Source organism: Chelonia mydas, chromosome 12 (genome assembly GCF_015237465.2).
Source record: "Chelonia mydas isolate rCheMyd1 chromosome 12, rCheMyd1.pri.v2, whole genome shotgun sequence".
Taxonomy (NCBI): Eukaryota; Metazoa; Chordata; order Testudines; family Cheloniidae; genus Chelonia; species Chelonia mydas.
The window spans coordinates 5,525,839-5,549,888 of NC_051252.2; the positions used below are offsets into that span (position 1 = coordinate 5,525,839).

The following is a 24,050-nucleotide window of genomic DNA, read 5'->3' on the forward strand; positions in this document are numbered from 1 at the left end:
CTCATGTGTTTACTGCACAAGAACACAGAGTTCCCAGTGACCACTCAAATCCCTCCTTAAACCACATCTTCTGCAGAGCACTTCAGCAATCATCCACCAAACTGAGAAATGCGTGACACCAAAAGAAGCATGCCGGTACAACCAACAGGCAGTTCTACACAAATGAAGAATGCTTACTTGTAACCAGAGTTCTCTGCAAGCACTGCGAAGTCACAGTAATGGTAACGCGCTGCCTGGCGCAGCCTAGTGGTAGAACCTTCTCCAACAGTTGCCCATTGGAGCACATGTGCACCCCTTCCTACTCCTTCCTTCAGGGTGTCCAAAAGTTGTGAGAAAGAGCGCTCTACCCCCTCAGTTCCTTCCCCGCTACAAATCATAATAGGACTCTGAGAAAGAGGGGAAAGGTGGCGGAAGAAAGAATTCCAGTTACAAGCAAGTAACCACCTCTTCTTTGCGTGGGTCTGCATATTCCCACTTACGGGTAGGTTGACAAGCAGGGCTGAAAAACTCAGAAAGAGGAAGCAGAGTCGTAATTAAATAAAGACTGACAAACCATTCTACCTAATTTGGCATCGGCTCTTGAAGCCAAATCCAAAGCATAATGTTTGGTAATGGATCAACTTCCAAGTCAGTCTTACAGACTCCCCCAGTAGGACCATGTTTAAGGTAAGCAAGAGCCGAATAATATCTTACAACAGTAGGCCCAGGAACTGTCACCAACTTGTAACATTCAATGATACATTACCTAACCCATCTGTAAATAGGCTGCATAGATACATGATGACCCACAGGATTCTTAGCCTAAGAAACAACCGACGTAGATGAACTTCCAAAACCTTGTGGCTCTATTTAAATAATCTGCTAGAATCCTTCCAGCATCCAAAGTATGTAACACACATTAGTATGTGATTTTGGGGGAAAATAAATGAATTATCTGATTCATCCATATGGACTGGAGTGCTTCACTTCCATCTGGTGCAACACTTGGAAGGAACTGAGCTGGTAGAAGGCGCTGTGCCCCCTTATAGAGCCTTTCCCTCAGAACATTCCAAAACTCCTAGGGGACGGGTAGGACAGCGCATGCATTTGCTCTAACGGCCACTGCTCAGAGGTGTTTCTGCTGCTAGGCATCACTGGGCAGCACATTACCATAAGTGTGAATAAGCAGAGCCACTCAAAGAATCACTTTCAGATTAGCCCACTCTAGAGTCATCTGGTGGATGTGTCTGAATTGTTCTCTCTGTCTGGCCCCTATGAATTGCTGAACATTTCCCTGGGGAACTGAGTGTCCTCAATGCCAATGGAGTCAAGAGGAACTGAGGTTACTCAGCCCCTCACAAGAGAAGCTTAGGGTCGGATTTAGAAAAACATCCCATTTTTAGGCTCCATTGCAATCCACAGAACTCCCGCTTGACAGCCACCTACCTCTGTAGACACACAAACTCACTTGGCACCTAGGCATCTATGTTTCTGCCTCTGACCACACACACATTCAAATCCCTTCTCATCAGGCAGTAGAGGGGCTTGAACAAGTGATCCCTCATATCCTGGTCGTACTCTGGCCACTGGGCTAAAGATCATAAGAGACCTGCTCCTGCTTCCTTCTTCCCCAGTTCTTTTGTGTAGATCTAGGCGGCCTCTGAGCATGCCTACTTGATCAGGCCCCTCACATTAATTAGGTGGAGGAGCATCTGCCTTACCACAGTTCATGAATCATTAGCAGAGCTAGGTGCCTCCCTGCAGCCCAGATTTAGGCACCTAGCCCCGTGAGAGGGGCAGGGCTTAGCACGCATCTCTCATGGGCATCTCCCATTGGCTAGGTTAGGCAGTTCCCCGCCTAACATGCTGGCTTTTGTAGATCCCGTCCCTCTCCTCATCCACTGTATAGGGAGCCTGGGCACCAAACTCAGGCTTTGTGGATTACAGTGTTATTGTGTGATTTGCTAGGCGCCTAAAAGTTAGGCATTGTGACACTCAGCATCCCGATGCCTACGTCCCTTTGTGAATCTGGGTGGTAGTGTCTTGCAGCATTGGTTCTTATATTAAGCTCCTTGGGGAAGGACCTATGTCTTTCTCTATGTTTTACACAGTGGTGTGTACATTGATTGACAGCTCTCAATAACTAACAATAATTTGAAAGTAGTTACTTAAGAAGAGGACATCGTACCTGGGCAAGTGCTACTGCTCATCCCCACGCCGAACTTGCCAGTTACAAGCTGCTTCAGCCAGGGGCGGGTTGGGTGAGGATCTGTTAGGGAGGGGAAATCGTGACACAAATAAGAAATAGGGTCTTTTTTGCACAGCGCCTTCCTTTTAATCTCCGGTTCGTCTCAAATCCTTTTTTACATCTTGCTGCCCAGGTGCATCCTCCCATGTTGCATTTCCCTAGACACATTAATTATTGTTTTCCCCAGGCTTGTGAACTTCAGGCCCAGCCTCACTCCAGCAAGGTGCTGAGGAGTCCAGGGTGCACAACATACTGCAGCAGATGCTGAGCACAGTGCGACATCAGGCGCTTTGATGCTCATATCCCTGCAACAAGGGCTAAAATCTGGCACACGATAAAGTAATACAAATAAATCATAATTAATACCTGGTAGGGAATCTAAACTCTTTTCTGAAGGAAAAGGAAATTTGCTCTTCACCACCTTCGCACCCCTTCTGAGCAATCTGCATTAGTTTACATGTTGTGGGTCAGCACAAGGAGCAGGCATCACTTCAGTCGCACTCAAGCCCTTGGCCAGGTCTACACTAGGAAATTAGGTTAGTATAACTATGTCACTCAGGAGTGTGAAAAATCTACCCTGCTGAGCAATGCAGTTAAACCAAGCTAACCCCCAGCGTAGACAGCACTATGCCAATGGGAGGGCTTCTTCCATCGACAGAGCTACTGCCTCTCAGGGGAGTGGAGTAACTACGCCCATGGGAGAAGCCCTCCTGTCAGCGTGGGTAGTGTTTTCCCTGAAGTGCTACAGCAGGACAGTTTTAAGTGTAGATCTGCCCCAAGTTTGGAATCTGAAGTGGGCCTCAAGTGGCATAGGACTAGAGCTATGTACGGGGTGAATTTAGTCATCCAGGTGCTGCCCTTAACTGCAGTGGGAACCCCTCTGGTTTGTGGAAGAGCAAGAGGAAGAGGTGAGATTCTTTCATCCTGACATTTCTTTTTTGTTAATCAGTATCACCAGACATTTCTGGTTTCTTTAAGCATCACATTTACTCGTTAATTTCTCCTGCCATTGTTAAAGTAATGAGCACATGACACTTACCTTTTTCTGTTTGCTCCTGGCCCCTCTGCTCTTTGAATGCCGCCGTTTTTTCCACTGGGTAAGTCTCCCTTATGGTGCTGAATCTGTGTTTTTCAGCAGGTAGGGTAACTGGCAAATTCTCTTTGGATGCGTGTTGCTCCGAATGTTTCTCTTCGGCACTGAATGCAGCTTGAATAGTCTGGTCATTTTCCTGAACTCCATGACTTATTTTCGCAGGAGACCTGTCAGCAGGATCTTTGATGTCACCCCCATTTTCAAGTGTTTTATGACAAGATACATTATCTGCAAGGTTACTGCTGGATATTGTCACATGCCGGAATTCACATCTTTTGGAGTTTACCATGTCCCATTCCTTTACCAGGGAAATTAATTTCTGAATGGGAGTGGCTGAGTTTCTATTTTCTGATTTTTTTGCTAAATTGCCTCTTTCCCCTTTCTTCCTTGGAGGGCTTGCTGAATGTTTACAATAGCTGGAATTTTCCCCGATGTCTGTAGACTGATGATATCCTCCAGATTTATTCCTTCGTTTTGTGCCTCTGGTCTGTGAAATCATTCTGGTATACTTCTCATTCTCTCCTTTGCTATCCTGCATGTCTTTTATTTTACTCCAGGTATTAACACACCAGTTACTGAAATCCACAGCAGTGTAGGAACGTTCCTGAAAACGGAGTGGAAAGCGGTTATTTTTAAATGACTCTTCTTATTTGTCCCAAAGGCACGGTAAGTTTTGCCTTACCTGATCGCTTAGATTTTAGCACTGCATAAACAGGGCCATTTTGTGGTCTAAGTTGTATTGACATAAACTTGTGAGGCAGCAGGAGCTGAGAACTGGTCATTCTGAGCACTTGTCCATCTAGACCTTGCAGAGGCCGCACACTGAACCTTGCCCATGCTACCAGAGCTATAACCACATGGGGCTAAACCCACAGAGGTACTTAGGCATTGTGGGCTAGATCCACAAGGGGATTTGGGTGCCTAACTGCCACTTTAGGCAACTCATGCCAAAGGCCCAGTGGAATTCTCCAACTAGGCGTTCTCCTGCCTATCTCACCTGTGGAGCCCAGTCCAGTAGGCATGCTCAGAGCATGCCTACCAGATGAGACCCTGCATAAAACAGACACAGGTGGAGGAAGTGCCACCCTTTTGCCCATTAGTTAGAGCAATCACCCAGGAGATGGGAAACCCAGGTTCAAATCCTCTCTGCCTGAATGTGGAGTAGGGCAAGTGTGCCTGTTCTTATGGGTAAAAACCTAGCACAGAGAACACTGAGACAGGGAGTGGCCTTACCTGCGGCAAACTGGACAGGTCTTGATCAGGCATGTTTACTCCAGAAAACAAGCACAAATTGCTCTGGGAACTCAAAATGGCAATGGCACAGAAGCTATCTAAACCTGAACACTGAAAAACTATCCAAACAAACTAAACTACAATAATTAGCTGCAAATGATTGAGATTTTCTTTCTCCTTTTATTTTTCTTTCTCACATTTCTCTAATATTTAAAGAAAATACCTTCAGCTGTTTTACCCTGAATCTGTATCTCTTGATGCTCAAAAACCTGTCGTTCTATACATAGGTGTTGGGACTCGAGAGACTGGGGGTCCTGCCGTACCGCCTGGCTTGAAGTGGTTTCCATCATATCCAGGGTTTACAGTTTGGTTCAATGGCTCTCAGCACCCCCACTATACAAATTGTTCCAGCACCCCTGGTTCTATTAAAAAAGTCATTATTTTTTCTGAACTGCTACTGGCATCTTGATGTGAGTAGATTCTTAGAAATTACTGCACTTTTGGAAGAAAGATTTCCTCTTCACATAGAAGTTTCAGGACTTTCATTTTTGTTGATAATTTTGCAGTAAGAGTTAAGACAACTTGTCCCAAGCTGCAACTGGACAATTTAAACATTCAGGTCTGAACTGTTTTTTAAAACTTATTGTTTTGAGGTATTTCTGAAAAAAATCTTACTTCTTTTGGGTCTTTGCTGAACTCACGCTCCTTATCCCAAGTCACAATATTTAATCTTCTAAATGGAAAAGAAGCTTCATCGTAAGTTTCATGTTTTTTGACCCACAATCTGTAAAATGAATATTTTTCAGTTTTGCTACATTTGTGAACCTTTGAATTTTTTTCCAGGGACAGCCTAAGGTTGTTGGGTTGTGTGTGCATTCTGATGAATGTTAAAATTAGTTTTATATGAATTTTAATTATTGGGGAATTATTAGACAAGATAATGGAGTGGCTGATATGGGACTTGATTAATAAAGAATTAAAGGTGGACTATATAATTAATGCCAATTGACACGGGTTACTCTAAAATAGATCCTGTCAAACTAACTTGATATATTTTTTTGGATGAGATTACATATTTGGTTGATAAAGATAATAGTGTTGATGTAATATACTTAGACTTCTGTAAGGCCTTTGACTTAATAGTTCATTTTGATTTAAAAACTAGAACAATACAAAATTAACGTGGCACACATTAACTGGATTAAAAACTGACTAACTGATAGGTCTCAAAATGTAATTGTAAACAGGGAATTGCCACTGAGCTGGTCTGTTTCTAATGGGATCCTGCAGGGACTGGTTCCTGGCCCTATGCTATTTAACATATTTATCAATGACCTGAAAGAAAACATAAAATCATCACTGATAAAGTTTGCAGATGATACAAAAATTGGGGAAATGGTAAAAAAGAAGAGGATAGGTCCCTGATGCAGAGCGATCTGGATCGCTTGGTAAACTGAACTCAAGCAAACAATAAGTTTTTAAATGGCTAAATGTAAATGTATACATCTAGGAACAAAGAATACAGGCCATACTTACAGGCTGGGGGGCTGAAAAAGTTTGGGAGGGGGCAGGTGGATAATCAACTGAATATGAGCTCCCAGTGTGATTATGTGGCCAAAAAGGCAAATAGCTGTCAGAGGGGCAGTCGTGTTAATCTGTTTCAGCAAAAACAACAAGGAATCTTGTGGCACCTTAAAGACTAACGAATTTATTCGAGCATAAGCTTTTGTGGGCTGTGACCCACTTCTTCAGATGTATGGCGTGAAAACTGCAGTAGGCTAATGTGATTCTTGGATACTTAAACAGGGGAATCTCGAGTAGGAGTGAAGAGGTTTTTTTGCCTCTATATTTGGCACTGATGCAGCCACTGCTGGGATCTTGTGTACAGTTCTGGAGTCCACAATTCAAGAAGGATGTTGATAAATTTCGTGAGGGTTCAGAGAAGAGCCAGGAGAATGATTAAAGGATTAGAAAACCTGCCTCATTGTGATAGAATCAAGGAGCTCAATCTATTTATTTTAACAAAGAGAAGGTTAAAGGGTGACTTGATTACAATGTCTAAATATCTACATGGGGAACAAATATTTGGCTCTTCAATCTAGCAGGGAAAGGTGTAATATGATCCAACAGCTGGAAGTTGAAGTTAGACATATTCAGACTGGAAATAAGGGGTACTTTTTTAAGTGAAGGTAATTAATCATTAGCACAATTTACTAAACATTGTGATGGATTCTCCATCCCTGGAAAATTTTAAATCAAGATGTGATTTTATTTTTAAAGAAACATGCTCTAGTTCAAAAGGAATTATTTGGGGTAAGTTCTATGTCCTGTGTTATACAGGAGGTCAGACTAGATGATCACAATGGTCTCTAATGGCCTTGGAATCTATGAGCCTATGAAACGATAGAAAATAGACAGGCATCTTCTTTACCTGTATCCATCGCACTGATACAGTGCTTCAAAAAGAGAAGGAATTCTGTACTCCTCTGCTTCTTGACAAAATAGAGACCATTCTCTGTAAATTGTAAATAAACATAACTGTACAGTAATTCTCTCAAATACATTTAGATTATCTTTTCTAAATACTAGTCAATTTTTGAAATCATCTTATGTAATCAACGATGCAAAGTGATCGTGCAAAATGCACTCTCCCTAACTTGAGTCATTTCTTATTTTGCTACTGATGCAATATTAACACATGGAAAAAATAGAGGCCAAAACTTTCAAAAGTGTTCACGACTTTTGGGTGCCTTGTGTTTTGGATGACATATGGGCATCTCAAGTTGGGAACCCAAACAATGAAAGGTGAAATTGTGGCTCCACTGAAATCAAGGAAAAACTTCCATTGACTTCAGTTGAACCAGAATTTCATTCCAGATATCCAAAATAAGTGAACTCTTTTGAGAAAAACAGTTCAAACTTTGAATATCTGACACTGAAAACAAACTGATCATGAACACTCAACAGAGCAAGATTTATGTGTAGAAATCATACAGCAAATAATTTTGAACAACAAACGAGTTTAAGTAAACCATAACCTGATTGCAGTCAATTTGCACACAAAAAAAAGAAGCTAAATTTGGTGAATAAATTATTGGCTACAATTTTTTGCTCAGGTTTTCTTTAAATTCACAAAGCCTTATGCTAATTTTTCTCACACTAATGTTGCTGTACGAATTTGATAACAAATACTACTGGAACTAAAAATCTTGCTTTAATGCTTTAATCACCAGGTAAATCAGAAAACCTATAGGTGGAATAAAAGATTAATACCTTTTTTCCTATAGATATCTGGAATAAGACTAATAAAACGCATGATCTCTCTTTTCTTACTTAAATTCAGATGGTAAAAACAGCTTGCCAAGTCTAAGGAAGTTGAGAATGTGTCGAAATATTTGCCCATCTCCATGGATTAGGAGACTCTGACCATATGTAATCCAATAAACTTTTTTGCAGTTTGACAGGAGCTCTGGACACTGGAGAAATAAATATATATCGTAACTTAGGAGGTCAGAGGTACTTTAAGACCTTTTTTCTTCCCACCATGTCCCTCCAAATCTCATATCAAAGCAACTCTCCTTCTAGCCAGGGAAGGTTGAATGTAGCTAAATGTAGAGCGAGTTGTTAGAACATTATGCTACTTCGCTTGCCGATGGGGTTCATTTATATCAGCGGTGCCCAAACTTTTCCTGTTGCACCCCCTCTTGCCAGTACTGGAATTTGTCTGTGCCCCCTCCTCCATTCCTGCATAGCTGGCTCAGTAGAGGAGCTTGGGCTGACGCAGAGCTGGCCTGGTGGGGGAGAGGGAATAAGGGCAGAGCTGGGCTGGGGATGGAGCAGGGGGCGGAGTGGAGCTGCAGCTGGGGGTGGAGCTGGTCTGTGGGAGGAGTGGAGCTGTGGCTGGGGGTGGAGCAGGGGGCAGAGCGGAGGTGTGGCTAGGGGTGGAGCTGGTCTGTGGGAGGAGTAGAGGTGTGGCTGGGGTGGAGCTGGTCTGTGGGAGGAGCAGAGGTGTGGCTGGGGCTGGAGGGGGACTGGGAGCAGAGCAGGGGGTAGAGAGGAGCTGTGGGTGGGGCCAGAGCTCAGCTGGGGGTGGAGTCAAGGTGCGGATGGGGCCGGAGTGGAGGTGTCGCTGGGGCCAGAGCTGGCCGGGGGTGGAGTGGAGGTGCAGCTGGGGCTGGAAGGGGGCTGGGGGTGAAGAGGAGCTGTGGCTGGAGCCGGAACTGGGGTGGGTGGCGCTCCCTCCCCACAACCCCTGGGGGCTGGCCAGAGTCCCACCATGTGCCCCCGAAACATTCTCCAGGCCCCCCTCCAAACTCCATGGTTTGGGGACCACTGATTTATAACATGAGATAGTCCCTTCCCAGGCTAAGCTTGTTACTTCTGCAATATATCCAGACTTGCTCTGCTTGCTCTGGCATTTGTGGCAACACAAAAGCTCAGCGCTAACCATGAGCTCAGGGTGACCGTTGATTCTTGTCATTTAAAGCCTCTGAGGCCAGTGCATAGCAGGTGACTCACCGGAAAACGGGGGTTCTCTGAACATAGAACTTCCAGAGACCTCCCCTCTTAGAATCACGTCGGCCTGCCTGGACCTGGAAACGTGCAAGGCCTATGAAAGAGCCCCATGTATGTTCTTTGATGTCAAGGTTGCCTTTATAAAAGAGGCTCATTTGTCCCACCCCCCTCATTTCTTCTCTACCTGCCTTTACATAGACAAGTGGGGATGAAGGGAGGGCAAGAATGGCTCTGTGAAGGGCAAAACTTTTCAGTCAGACTCAGGCCTGTCTTCCTTGCTTACAGGTGCAATTTGTGTCTGTAAATTACACTTCTAGTTCAGCGCTCCTGCAGTCAGGAAATTAGAATCGGGCACCTGCTCAAATTTGTGCCTTCAGTTGAATTACGAACCCACAATTCAGTGCAATTCTTGTAGAGCCAAAGGTAGGCCACCTTTCTGAAAATGCGTCCTGGAGTGTTGTGTACACATTTTGAGATTTAGATTGGCTCTTTTTGGCCCTGATTCAGCAAAGCCCTTAGGCTTTTTCTTAACTTTACGCATGTGCTTAAGTCCATCTCCATTCAGCAGAGCCCCTAAGCATGTGCTTAACATAGACTTGAATTCAATGGAACTTAAGATCATCCATGAAGTTAAGCGCATGCTTATGAGCTTCTATTTGTTCTTATGGATTTCTAATATTAATTTTGAGGGAAGGCAACCCCGCCCCCCATACATGGTTTTGGCAGTCCATGTACCCGATGAAAGAAGAATTAACCAGGTCCTATCAGCCCCAGTCAATGCTGTTTGTGTTGTTGGCCAGGAGGGGAACTCTTCTCTCATGAATAATTCTAGGTGCTTATTTCCTCAAGGGGCTAAACATGGTGCCTTCATACAGTTCCCAGCCCAGAAATGAAGCTCTGCTTGCCCCAGGCTGCCAGGCAACCCCATCAAATGCTATCTCATCACCTTTCCAAAACTAAAATGTCTTAGGCAGACTTACAGTAAGGCAATATAAAGATACTTATTGACTGTACCTTCAGCAAGGTTTGTAAGTATGTTTCATACCAATGGCTTCCTACATAAATTTTCACAATCTGATGCAGGGAGTAGACTCTTACTTCTGCTTTCCAGTCGTCATCTAAGGGATAAGGTTCAAAATGTCAAGGTCACAGTGGAAGTCATTTTAAATAATAATGAAACTTGGTGGTGGATATGACAGTTGTAAGCTACTGAGGGGATATCACAATAGTGTAATAATAATAATATGGATTCTTTAGTATGCTAAATGAATGTAGAGAATTCTGAGCAAACACACACAGAGCTCAGGCCTTGCATTCTGGTTCCAGGGCTCAGATATAAGCATTGTCAAAAAATAAACCAGGCATGCAAATGTACAACAGCAAACACCCATGCTGCAGCCAGTATTCTTCTCTCTAGTCCAGTCAAAAGTCTTGGCCTGCATCTGTGAACATAAGTCTGGTTCTGTTTGGGCTCTCCAACCTGGTACATTTAGCTGCCCAATGTAGATAAAGCTGGATATGCTGTTGAACCTGCACCCAAAAGGTACACAACGTCAAAATTCAGCAGTGGGAAAAGCTGAGGTGTGCTGGAGTTTGCTTTGATAGTTACGACTGATAGAAAGCTTTCACTGGACTTGACTGTGGGTTTAAGCTCAGGGAACTCCTGGGAGCGCACGGGAAGCAAAGCTATTTCTTCACCACTGTTTGTGTGTTCCTTTTACCACTACTTCTGGAGACATTAGGCTAGCCTCACTCACTTCGTGTGTGCAAGGAATGGAAGTAGTGCTATGGTGCCTGCTCCATTCCCTCCTGTGGACCTGCACAAGCTTGGGCACAATTTAGCCTCTGTATTTAGCCTCTAGATTTTATCGGAATGCGGAAATGACTTTCTGGAAAAGTTTAGATTGAAATCAGTCACAGGAATAGTCCATGAGATAGTTACTGTATTGTCCTGTGATATGCTGGCTGGAAAGTTTAAATAAATATTCACCCAAATCAAAATGGTGAAAAATATTTGAAAAGCGCCTCCATTAAGAAAAGATTTGTGTGCCTACAACAGCACACGTCAGTACTGAAAGATATACGTAGCAGTCACAAACTCACAGAAGTGATGTTTGGAGGGACGTGAACAATAACATGAAAAGATTAGACAACTCTGGAACGGGAATATGTAAAATAAAATGAGTGGTAGAGTATCTCATCTAGCACAATGGGCCCCGGTCCATGACTGGGGTCCCTAGTTGCTACTGTTATACAAATAATAATAACAACAACTCAATTGTTAGGCATTTGAGATTGTTACAATTATTTCCCATTTAATTTCTCCAACACAAGCTATGCACCACACTATGTCATGATGACATCAAGATGCCACAGAGATGACTGAACTCCTTCATACCAAGCCCTGTTATCATGGATTTTAATTCCATCAAAATAATTAGTAGGATTCAGTCCTTTGTAGGTACAGAGATTTCCCACAGGAGCCCACTCTGAATATCAATCCCCTAGTCTCATATGTACGACATCTAATATTAACCAGAAAATGTATTGGAGTAACTCAATTCACAGAGACTTACTGGAATGTAAGGCTTATTTGCATATCTGCCTGGAAATATGCTGTGTGCCATGAAGGGTTTTCACTAATTCCGTCTCTTTTGAGGGGGAGAGACAGAATTTTCAAGCAAGCAGTTATATTCTAAACAGAAATATGAATGCCTCTTCAGAAATAAGTGTCACTGTAGTGCAGTTACTGTGCATTTCTTCTAAAGCTTTTTGTTGTATGTATAATTATACAGCTTGTGGGGTAGCAGTAGCCACTTCTTAAAAACTATTGGCTTATACTAGATTTTATGAAAATGAGGAGTTTGTTGGTCACATAAAACCCTGGTTAATTTGAAACCTACCTTTTCTTCCTAGCTAGCACTGGATTATTGAGTCTTTATTCTTAATCAGCCAATATCCACTCATCATATTTTAAAACAATATAATTACTTATTTAAATCAGTTTACTTACTGTGTCCCTTCATCTCTGCAGGTATCTTTTTTTTCAGATATGATTTCAAAGCATCTTTCATTGGTTCATATGTGATGTCCCTTTTGTCCAAGTAATCACAGAGTTCATGGATTTCAGACATATTTTCAGTAAGTGGGAGGCGGCAAGTTCCTAGCCAGTTCCTATCCATCCAAAGTTAAATGAGAATAGGTCACTAGATCTTTGTCTATTTTTTATACTACCAAATACTTTTACATGATTTATTTTTAACTAATTCAGGCCAAGCCATTGTTAAGAACACCTGGTAGAAAGCTTTTCCAGCTATTGATACTTGAGCTTTCAATAAGATTTTTCCCATTGAATACTTTTGCATTTCTTCCACTTGACAAATAATGCTAATTCACTAGAACCTTCACATGAGTGCTCCTTACCAGCCTTAGAACAGGTCTGCAGTATCAGGCCCTAACAGACTATATGTGTTGTCTGAAAAATTTAAACAAATATAAATTGAAGGTGAACTTATGGGCCTTTCAACTGCCAAGACCTGGCAACGGTTGCTGTTAGTAGAGACACCTAAACCAGTTTAAGAGCTGTCTCCTTACTCTGCAATGTTAGTGATCAGTGATACAAGCAGAGGACTGCAGAATGCTGAGAGGAGGGTAACAGCAGGTAAATGAAAGACAGGTAAATGAAAGAAATTATTAAACAATTTTTTGAAAAAGTATGTTTTTAACGTTTCACTCCCTCCTTTCATCCTTTTTGTTTCTTACATTTATACACTTTTTGGAAAGCATTTCAATGCCTCTTTAGTGCTCCTTGGGGAGTCATTCCTTCTGTCTAGTGTAATGATGTCTGCCCTTCTCTAGGCATACAGGGTCACTTTGTCACAAAGCAGAGTTTAGCACTTTCAGTGCAGTTTAGAAATTACAATATTCAGTGTTAGCAATTTATCTGAATGTTAACAGTAGGAAAATAGGCTCAAATTTCATTCTTGGTGTAACAGACCACTCTATATACTTATACTCAGCTAGGTTCATTAAGTCAAATATATGCAATACAATGAGCCAAATTCATGCCTGATGTGCACCAACTGAAGTCCATGTCGTATATTTGGAGAACTCCAGCTATTGTTAGTAACTTTCCTTTGTTCCTTATGCAGTTGCCTGTGCAGAGCCCCACTGTCGGAGATTAGACAGTAGTAACAGTCTTCAGGAGCAGCACTAATTAAATGAAAGGCTGAAGGACTGCTCTTCCAAAGTTAGTATGCAATATGGCTGAAGAACTCAAACAGAAAAAGAACCCAACCTCATGAATTTAATGAAGACTAGTTTATAAAAGAAAACCTACTTGACATGTTGGAAGAGGACGCCATTCCCAGAAATGTACAGCTGGTTTCTGTCTAAAGTACTTTCTATATGGAGCTGTCCAAGTGCTGAATCAGGGTATTTTACTAAGACACCAAGTGCCATAACATACAAGGGAGGCCTCTTGGCTTCCTGAACTTCCAGCATCTTGTTTACTATGCCCTTCACAGAATCTTCAAGGTTAGAGGTCAGCATAGAGCAATTTCCTACATGAAAAGGAAATACATAAAAGTATCAAGACTGTGTTCTAACAAGCAAAAGATTGATATGAGATTAATATCATTAATATTAATATGAGATATAAGATTAATTGTATGTGCCCTTGTTGCCAAGAAGGTCCCTTCCAACCCTGATATTCTATGATTCTATGAATAATTACAGCAACACTTGGCCCTTCTCTCAGCATTCATGCAATCTGTTGAGAAGACTCTGGGTTCAAAATATTCATGTAATACATTTTTCTGTCCATAAGAAATGAATGTTAAAAACATGACAGCTGTTTTGGCATAACTACAAGGAGTAGTGCTTGCTCAAGATGCTCCTAGAGCCCTTCGGTACCAGGTCACTAAGAAATGCAGGGCCTGCTCTTAAACAAGCAAACAAAACCTTTGCTATACTGGAGTTAGTTATAAATGCAAATTCTGAAAACAAAAGGAACATCTTTTCCGAGTGGGAGCATTCATTTAATCTTTCTTCCTTCATGAAAGAAAGACATGTCATCATGGTCTGCCAGGAGTAACAGAGGGTGGGGAAGGGAGCATCCAAATTCTGGTTAATTATGCTGATGGAAATACAGTATGCCTTAAATAACCATTTCAATAGGTTTCTATTTCATGCTGTTATTGGTGACTTAGCAGACTGCTTGGTGCCTAATCATTACTCTGTACACTCTCAAATTTTGCAAAAATTTGGTACCATAAAATTATTTTGTCATTCTGATACCTAAACAGCTAAATGGCTCAGAGAAATTACACGCTAGAACTCTGGGTATGTACTCTGGTGCCTAGACCACACTAAAACCCATGCCACCACATCTTCACTATTATTGTTACTAGCTAGATTAAAACTTGCATGGGTAGTGATACCTGTGGCACAATTACACCTTAATTTGTGGTGCAGGTGTATCTTTAATGTTGTAAGAGAAATTCAGAAGGCAGTCTTTAGGAGGGCTGTATATAAGGGGACCTGACACACTGGGGTTGGGAAGTAGATCCATGCATAGGGCAACATGGAATAAGTAGGAGTGGGAAAAGAGAATGTAGGGACCACTGTTAATGGAGAGGCACAAAGGAGCAACAAGAGACACAATAAGAATTCAGATCCAAGTTGCAGGCCAGGGCAAAGTTGTTCAGGGCCATAAAGATGAGGGTAAGAAGTTTAAATATAATTTCATGGGCAAGGGGCACTAACTGAGGGATTCCAAGAGGGAAGTGATGCTGTCTGATCAAAAGGCAAGCCAAGGAAGGTAAAATTACTTATCTTGTAATTCTGCATCTGAGGAGATCATCTCAAAGGGGTTTTTGTCTCCAGCAACTGTTATGTCAGAAATTGCCCTAGCTCAAGATTTTTGAGCCCATTAATTTTGATTTTCAATAAGTCTTGGGATACCGAAGGAGTTCCAGAAGACTGGAAGAAAGCTAATGTTGTGCCAATATTTTAAAAGGGTAAATGGGATGACCAGGGTAATTATAAGCCTGTCAGTCTCACATTGATCCCAGACAAGACAGTGGAGCATCTGATATAGGACTTGATTAATAAAGAATTAAATAAGGGTAATATACTTAATGGCAATCAAGATGAGTTTATGGAAAATAGATCTTGTCAGACTAAGTTCATTTTTTTATGAGATTACAAATTTGGTTGATAAAAGGTAATAGTGTGGATGTAATAGACTTCTGTAAGGCATTTGACTTGGTACTGCATGACATTTTGATTGAAAACTAGAACAATATAAAATTAATATGACACGGATTAAATGAATTAAAAGTTAGCTAACTGATAGATCTCAAAATGTAATTGTCAATGGAGAATCATCATTGAATGGGTGTGTTTCTAGTGGGGTCCTGCAGGGGTCAGGTCGTGTCCAATGCTAGTTAACATTTTTATTAATAACCTGCAAGAAAACACAAAATCATCACTAAAAATTTCCAGATGACACAAAAATAGGGGAAGGGATAAATAATGAAGAGGACAGGTCACTGATACAGAGCATTCCGGATTGTTTAGTAAGCTGGACTCAAGCGATATGCATTTTAACGTGGCCAAATATAATGTATACATCTAGGAATAAAGAATGTAGGTCATACTTACAGGAATGGGTTATCTATCCTGGGATGTAGAGACTGAAAAGGATTTGGCGTTGGGAGGTTGGGTAATCAGCTGAACAAGAGCCCCCAGTGTGACTCTGTGGCCAAAAGGGCTAATGAGATCCTTGAATGCATAAACAGGGGAATCTTGAGTAGGAGTAGAGAGGTTATATTACCTCTATTTGGCACTGGTGTGACTGCTGCTGGAATACTGTGTCCAGTTCTGGTGTCCACAATTCAAGAAGGATGTTGATAAATTTGGAGAGGGTTCAGAGAAGAGCCATGAGAAAGATTACAGGACTGGAAAACATGCCTTAGAGTGACAGACTCAAGGAGCTCAACCTTATTTAGCTTAACAAAGGGAAAAGGGGTGACTTGATGACAGTCTATAAGTACCCACATGGAGAACAAATATTCCAAAATGAGCTCTTCAATCTAGCAGAGAAAGGTCTAACATGATCCAATGGCTAGAATTTGAAGCTAGACAAATTCAGACTGGGAGAAAGGAGTAAATTTTTTTAACAATGAGAGCAATTAACCATTGGAACAACTTATCAAGGGTCATGGTGAAGTCTCCATCCCTGGCAAAATTTAAATCAAGATTGGTTTTTTTTTAAAATGCTCTAGTTCAAAAGGAATTATTTGAGGTAAGTTCTACGTCCATGTTACACAGGAGGTCAGACTAGATGATCACAATGGTCCCTTATGACCTTGGAATCTATGTATCACCTCAATATTCAAACACCTTAGCTGAGACAGGAAGTGAATGGAAGAATACACTGAAAACAAAGTGACACCAAATTACCCCTGTAAAGCTTCACTGCATCTGTAAGGTTAGGAATTCCCAAAGTTACAACTTCTGCTTCCAAAACATCTATGTTGGAGAAATTATCAGGCAACAAAATCTTCTCTGAGCGAAGAAAATTTACTTGAAAAATAAAGACAAAACCCGAAGTGTTAATTTTGTCATTTACCTGTCCAATGTTCACTCTAGCAAAACAATAGGCTGTTGACATTTCCCTCCCTCCCCCCAACAACAATATATTCATTAGTTGTTTTATATTCTAGAAGTAAACCAAGAGATCCTCGGTGTTTGAAAATAAATACCTGAAAATTAATATATTTGTAACAGTTTTTGAAGATCAAGATGTAAAATCAAATGTCAGTTTACTTTAAAGCATAGCAAAATGATAGGTAGTACAATCCACAGGAATCAGTTTGGTTTTATTTGCAGCAATGTTCCACGTGACTCAAATATGGGCTTTTCTGCAAGCAGAAATCCTTCCTGAAGTATGCTTCAACATAGTTTACCACGGGCTGATGAAATCTGATGCCAGCAGGTCCTTCAAAAACACCAGGGCAAACTTGTGGCAATATCAGAATGAAACAGTGGAGGAGCTGTGGTTTTCTGCCACACTTTAAAAGGGTACATAACTCTTTTGAAGCTAGATGATCCTTTCATAAATGAAAAATTATTTTGTTACTACTGGAGAGATAAAGAACCTAATTCTCATATACAGTAAGACCCCTTTCTACTGCTTTGGTAGTGTAAAGAGGCTTTAAAAAGGGGGTGAAGTTTATTCCCACCTTAAGATCCATTTATACTGTTCTGGCAGTGTAAAGGGCTCTTGGTGTAAATGAGAATCAGGCCCACCGTCCTTCTTCCACATGTTCCACAGCATATTAATGGGATTATTTACAGAAGCAAAAGATATAGGAACATGCTTTAATCCCGTATTTGAGTTTAAGATATTTTAAATTATTATTTTAACTTTGACATTAATATTTTTAAATCTATATTACTGATTGATTCTTAGGTAAGCTTACATTAACATCTACAAATTATTGTATTAATATACAGTATATCATACTAGTTGAGAATTACATTAAAACAAATATAAGCTTTTCTTTTGGTTCAAACTATTCACCATTAGTGTTATATATTCTGAAACCTGCATAACAAGTTTGATTTGCAGTCTAATTGAAATTTGTTCCAGTATATATATATATATATATATTTCCTTCTATTAAGGCTACAAGCAGTGGTTTAAAAATATTTAGACCATTTTGTCTGTTTCAAAGTAATCTGTATATTTTGACCACATTTTGTGGTATATCTTAATGTTTTTCCTTTTTTCAATAGCTAGTTTGTTCCTTGGATGATGCTTTCAGCACACTGCGAGGCTATGGTTTGTTATAAGTTTCTTTTTCCATCCATATCAAGGGGATTCTATGCTTGGCAATCAGCAGTGGCAGAAAGGATTTAACATTGTCAGGGTATGTCTACATCGCAAACAAAACCCCATGGCAGCAAGTCTCAGACCTGGATCGACTGACCTCCCAGGGCTCATGCTATGGGCTAAAAATAGCAGTGTAGATGTTCCTGCTTGGACGGGAGCCCGAGCTCTGAAACCCAGTGGAGGTGGGTCTGAGAGCCGGAACATCTACACTTCTATTTTTAGCCCCGTAGCACAAGCCCCAGGAGCCTGATATATACAGCTGGTACTGGTTTTCCAGTAACATTTGGAATTACAGTTGGGATTTGTAACCTGACCTTTTGCATGTATATACATTTCCACATGAAGTGAAGAAAGGTACCCCTTTGAATATATATTAATATAGTATCTAAACTTTTCTTTTTTTTTAAATTTTAGAAAGCTTCACTGGCATTATATATGCTTCATGGAGCATTTTGTGTTCTACAGCCAATTACAGTATAAATATATACACACACAAACACATACATTTATGGATAATGTTTTAATGTTATCATGAGTCTTGTCTGCATGAGGAAATTACCAGTTGCCAGCAATGGATGTCATCAGTGGCTGCAGCTGAACTAGTTCTAGAAATGGTCTAACTCAGGGGTGGCCAACCTAAGCCTGAGAGGGAGCCAGAATTTACCAAAGTACATTGCCAAAGAGCCACAGTAACACGTCAGCAGCCCCCATCAGCTCCCTCCCCTCCCCCCACTCCCAGCACTTCCCACCCACCGACAGCCCCACCGATCAGCACCTCCCCCCCCTCCTTCCCTGCCTTTCCCGATCAGCTGTTTTGTGGCGTGCAGGAGGCTTGGAGGGGGAGGGGGAGGAGCAAGGGCACGGCAGGCTCAGGGGAGGGGGCAGGAAGGAGTGGCGTGGGGGCAGGGCCTGTGGCAGAGTCAGGGGTTCAGCAGCAAGCACCCCCCAGCACACTGGAAAGTCGGTGCCTATACAAGGAGCCGCATATTAACTTCTGAAGAGCCGCATATGGCTCCGGAGCCCCAGGTTGGCCACCCCTGGTCTACCTGCAAACAGAGGGAAAAAGCCAGAGAGAGAGTGTGAAGTAAACTTGTAGGCAAAGTTGTCTGACAAGTGAAGCTTGTTGCGCTGCTACAGAGGCAGCTTCTCTATAGCTCACTGGAGAAGTCGTCTGGTCTGACTAAATTTACCAGGTCTGTAGACTGGGAATCCCATTGCTGAAGCTTAAAATATCCAAGGAAGACTGAAGGGGTATGGATGAGGGACTACAGGCAGGTAGGATGAAGGGTTGGCAAGGGCTGTAGCTAGCAAGCAAGCGAGTACAGTTACTCAGCCTCAATGCCCAGCCTAACTCCCCAATTCCAAGGCCCTCTCTCCATTCCTCCAACTCCCTTACCTCACTCTCTGTGGATTAAGGTGATATCTTTTATTGGACCAACTTCTGCTAGTGAACGAAACGAGCTCTTGATCTGACACAGAGCTCTTCTCCGAGCTTGGGCTTGAAGAAGAGCTCTTTGTATGTTCAAAAGCTTGTCTCATTTACCATCAAAAGTTGGTCTAATAAAATATATTACCTCACCCATCTTGTCTAATATCCTGGGACCAACACGGCTACAACAACGCTGCATACTTAACGCACAGTAAAAGTTTATATTTGTTCTCAATATGTTGTGTGTTTAACATAATACAGATACCAGAATGAAACTGAAGATGTTGAGAGACAGGGGTAGAGTATAATTATTTGTAACTTATTTTGATAGTGCTCAAATGTGCAAGGTGCTTTCCAAACAGAAAAGAATGAGGTTTACCTATGAAACGGAACTCACTGCATTCACACTCTATCAGAGCTGCATTCTCCAGGAGCCACAGCAAATTATCATCATTGACTAAAGTAGGGTACTTTCCCACCAAGTCTAATGGCAGAAAACAGTAATGCACTTCCTCTTCTGTATCAAGTAATGGTGTATCCATCAGCCCCAAGGGAGCTTTATCATGTAATCCTAGAGCGAAATCAGAGGATATCAATACACAAACAGGGAAGACTGCCGTTAATTTTGTATTGGAGGACGGTACAAAGAGTTCTTCTTAGCATGGGTGTTCATGTCTCCTCTCTAAACACAATATGGCACATATCAAAGATTAATAGTGGGAAATAGACTATAGACTATATAGTTGTTAATGGGGAGTTATCACCTAATGGGTGTGTGTGTGAGACAATTTGGGGGATCTGTTTATGTACAACATATTAATTCTGTTTGACTCTGGGGATTCTCTGTGTGTATTTATGCCAGACTGCAAACTCAATTTTGAATGTGGGGCTTGTCTCCCTTCTCTGTTGTCTTTTTACCTTCATTTTGGAATGAAATTTCAAGGGATGGTGACACAGGGTTAACAAAGGAGGGTTGTTAGAGCTTGATAGTTTTCTATTCTATGGAAACACCCTTGGGACAAAGAAGGCAGACTAAGAAAACCGGTCCATCTAGGTAGGCTGCTAACTCAGCAATGGATAACTTGGCATGGGGACTGGATATTACAAAAAGGAGGTTAAATCAGGAGTCACTGGCCATTTTGGAGAGAGGGATAAGAGACCAGTGAGACTTCATGCTCAAAATGAAAAGCCAGTGGAGGAGAGCAGGGGGAGAGGGAAGATCCTGGACTCCTTAGAAGACTCTGACTCATATCCCAAAGAACACCCCAGAGTGATGAGGAATCTCAGGGAGGAAAGGGTGTATAGGTATTTAGAGCTGCATGTCTTTTGTACTGCATAACATAAAGAGTAATTGTTTTAGAATCCCTTTTGCAAAGTCTGACTGTTACGTCCTTCAACTATGTGTTCCTGGATAGGTAAACTATAACAGAATGTTCACAAGATCGGAGCTCTGGGAAAGGGTGTGATTAAGCACTTGGAGTGTGTTGAGACAATCACCACTGGTACTGGGGGCCTAGGTTAGTTGAACCATGAGGTCCCACTTCCATGAAGGAGTAACAGACAGTGCCTGCAACCAGGAAGTGCACCAGAGAGGCCAAAAAAAAAGACACAATGCTGGAACCTCCCCAGACCAAGGGAAACTTAAAAACACACCGGTCCAGCATATGGGATCCAGGCACAGCAGCCTGATGTGTGTCCAGCAGGGGGAGCTTTACCAGGGCTGCGAGAGGCTCTATCTAGCAGGGTCTTGCTGGGATTGGTTCTTGGCCCAAAGCTATTCTATATTTTTATCAATAATACAAAAGAAAATATAAAATTGCTGCTAATAAAGTATGCAGATGACACAATTTACCAAGGGTCACGGCGGATTCTCCATCACTGACAATTTTTAAATCAAGATTGGATTCTTCTTCTAAACGATCTGCTGTAGGAATTATTTTGGGAAAGTTCTCTGACCTGCGTTATACCGGAGGGCAGACTAGATGATTACAGCGGTCGCTTCTGGCTTTGGAATCTATGAATCCATGATTGGTACGGTGGCACATAATGACTAACACCAGTCACTGATCTAGAATGATCTGAATCACTTGGTTAACTGGCTACACTTGTCAGATGGGGTACTGATTCCTGGACAGCCGTGACCAAGAAAAGGACTTAGGGGTCACTGTAGCTAAGCAGCTGAACATGAGCTCCCATGACAATGCTGTGGCAAATGGGGCTGATGTGATCTCTTTACAAGGGAGTATTGAGTAGGAGTAGGGAGGTGGCGTTTCCTCTGTATACAGCATTGGTGAGACCCACACTGGATATTGCACCCAGGTAGATGCATGCCTGCCTGGATGCACACACCAAAATCCCCCATTGCATGTGCACGTAACTAAATGTGCAGCTTTCCTTTCATGTAATCAGTCGTCTGGAAGTTGAGCATGTGCATGCAAAGCACAACATTTTAAGGACCTTCAGATTCTAAAGTATTTTAAAAATCCTAGTCTTGGCTGAACACGAGTGGGTGCTTATGACCTACAGAGTGTGCTGAGTAATTTAAAGCACCAGGTACATTCACAGAGAGGAGGACTGGGACATTTACCTGTAAATGCTGGGCTTTTAATAGGAAACTCTAAAGGCTTGCTGATACATTTTTGCGTTCTCCAGTAATTCATGGATGCTCTTTCAGCTATTGGTATATCTGCAGGTCGCACTCGCAGATTATGTTTCCCTTCCTTCAAATTGTCTAAAGTCTGTTAAGATATAGAAATGTTATTGACTATTTTAAATGCAAATAAAATAGTTCAAAACATAAAAGCCACAGATGATTCTCTAATGCATGGTGAACAGCCCTTTGCAGCCATAAAAAAATGTCATGGAATATTGTACAATAAGTATGCAATAGCTTCTATGGGTGTGAACAGATCCAAACTTAGAATGTCCCTATTTTCTGTAGAAATAAGAATGGCAGGTGGATTTTCATAGGAACATGTAATCTAATGAGAACCCTCATATATTCCAAAAAGTGTATTTGGGTCGACATGCCTAGCCCTGTGACGGTACAGTACAGCCAACATTCACAGTTTTATCACAAATCTTACAAATATTTTTGGAAGGGAGAGGAGGATAAAGGCTTTTAGGAATTTCTGATTTCTACCTTTAAGGTTGTGAAGTTTGGCCCTTACTCCAAAGGGCCTCCATCTCCCATTACTGTCAGTGGGACTGAGCAGGGGTGCAGAGAATAAACAGGGGGCGGGAGTGGGGAGCAGTAAGGAAACTGAGGGAGAAAGTGGAATAGGCAGTGATCTATTCTACCTGGGTAGGGCAGGGGATAGGATTGTAGCTCCCACACACCAGGCAGGAGGGTAGAATAAGGCAAATCCCCTTCAAGTAGCTAACAGGGAGGCCTACATTTTTGTGTGTACATTTAAAGTTGAACTTTGAAAACAAGATGGTCACACACAAAGTGAGGGTAAGCAACTTCTCCCTCAAGATGAAAATCAAAAGACAGGTGAAAAGCAATGTGCTATATTAGTTTTTAAAACTCTCATAAATCTCTCCTGTTTGTTGTCTAACTCATGAATGTTGAACACTTCGATTTGGCAATGTTAGCTTAGAAAATGAGAAATAAACAGGCCCAACACAAAGGCCGAAGGACCTGCTGGGCTCTGATGACATCATGAAGGTAGGTTATTGGAATTAAGGGATTAGGAAGGGGAGTAAATGTTTGGCTTCATATAAAAAGTGCCCTGGTGCTAGTAGTAAATAGTATCTTATATTCAAAACTTTTTGTTTGACCCAAACACTTCTTTTTTGGGGGGGGGCCACTGAAGCAAACAAAATCTGTAGTTCGCTCAGCTCTACCTGGATTACATAAACCAAACATCAGTTCCAAGCACCCACCATTACAAAGAGCTCTCATCCTACTTCACATAAATGATCAACAGAATGAAATCAGTAGAACTTGTCCTAACCCAGACCAGAATGCAACCATCATCCTGAACTTCTGACTAAATTCAGCTCTATCACTCACAACAAAGGAAAGACGTCCTGAGGAATGTCTACCTCCTTTCCTGCAGGAAAAAGGGTACATAAAATGCAACAAAGTAGCATGTATCCACCAACTGGGGCCACACCCCTGCCTAAAAACTAGAGTAAACCAAGTTAATATTAACGAAACAAGAAAGCATTTCTGAGGAAAGTTAATAAACAGGTTTTATTTCATAATTTGGATGTGCAGAATCTGAAAGTGATGTTTACCAAGCTGAATTTTGAATTTTCAGGTAAATAAAAAGAAAAAAGAAAACGGTTACCATTTGTAACATAAAAACAGAAAGTAAAGGAGAGGTACTAATTATGGAATATGTTCCTAATTTTGGAAACTGTGCTATCAGAAAATGCAGGGAACAATCTCTGTCGAAGATCAGACTCTCTGCTTCTTCTGATCATGTGATGTTATGCACTTGAATTTTGTTGGTTTTGCAGTCAGGATGACATTTAAGATTAAGTAAACGGAAGTATCATCCACAACATAGTATGTTATAGTTCATTTCTGAAAGTTCTCCTCTTTCAAAAATATAAATTATTAGTAGCTAATTATTAGCCCTAACCACTAAGCTAACCTAAAGCTGACTTTTGCTTACAGTGTGGGTTGAGTATCGATTTG

General features: G+C 41.6%; 1 protein-coding gene across 2 annotated transcripts in view; it reads right to left on the reverse strand.

Moving 5' to 3' along the window:
* KCTD19 (potassium channel tetramerization domain containing 19) overlaps positions 1 to 24,050 on the reverse strand; it is a 47,391-nt gene that overhangs the window by 9,317 nt on the left and 14,024 nt on the right. For both annotated transcript variants that reach the window (XM_043526237.1, XM_043526236.1), the window contains exons 3-13: positions 21,987 to 22,137; positions 19,779 to 19,970; positions 16,536 to 16,658; positions 13,408 to 13,630; positions 12,082 to 12,242; positions 10,083 to 10,186; positions 7,887 to 8,029; positions 6,985 to 7,068; positions 5,229 to 5,337; positions 3,267 to 3,924; positions 2,168 to 2,248 (exon numbers count right to left, since the gene is read on the reverse strand). In XM_043526237.1, the coding sequence (XP_043382172.1) occupies positions 2,168 to 2,248; positions 3,267 to 3,924; positions 5,229 to 5,337; positions 6,985 to 7,068; positions 7,887 to 8,029; positions 10,083 to 10,186; positions 12,082 to 12,242; positions 13,408 to 13,630; positions 16,536 to 16,658; positions 19,779 to 19,970; positions 21,987 to 22,137 (2,029 nt within the window). The remainder of the gene's footprint in view (positions 1 to 2,167; positions 2,249 to 3,266; positions 3,925 to 5,228; positions 5,338 to 6,984; positions 7,069 to 7,886; positions 8,030 to 10,082; positions 10,187 to 12,081; positions 12,243 to 13,407; positions 13,631 to 16,535; positions 16,659 to 19,778; positions 19,971 to 21,986; positions 22,138 to 24,050) is intronic.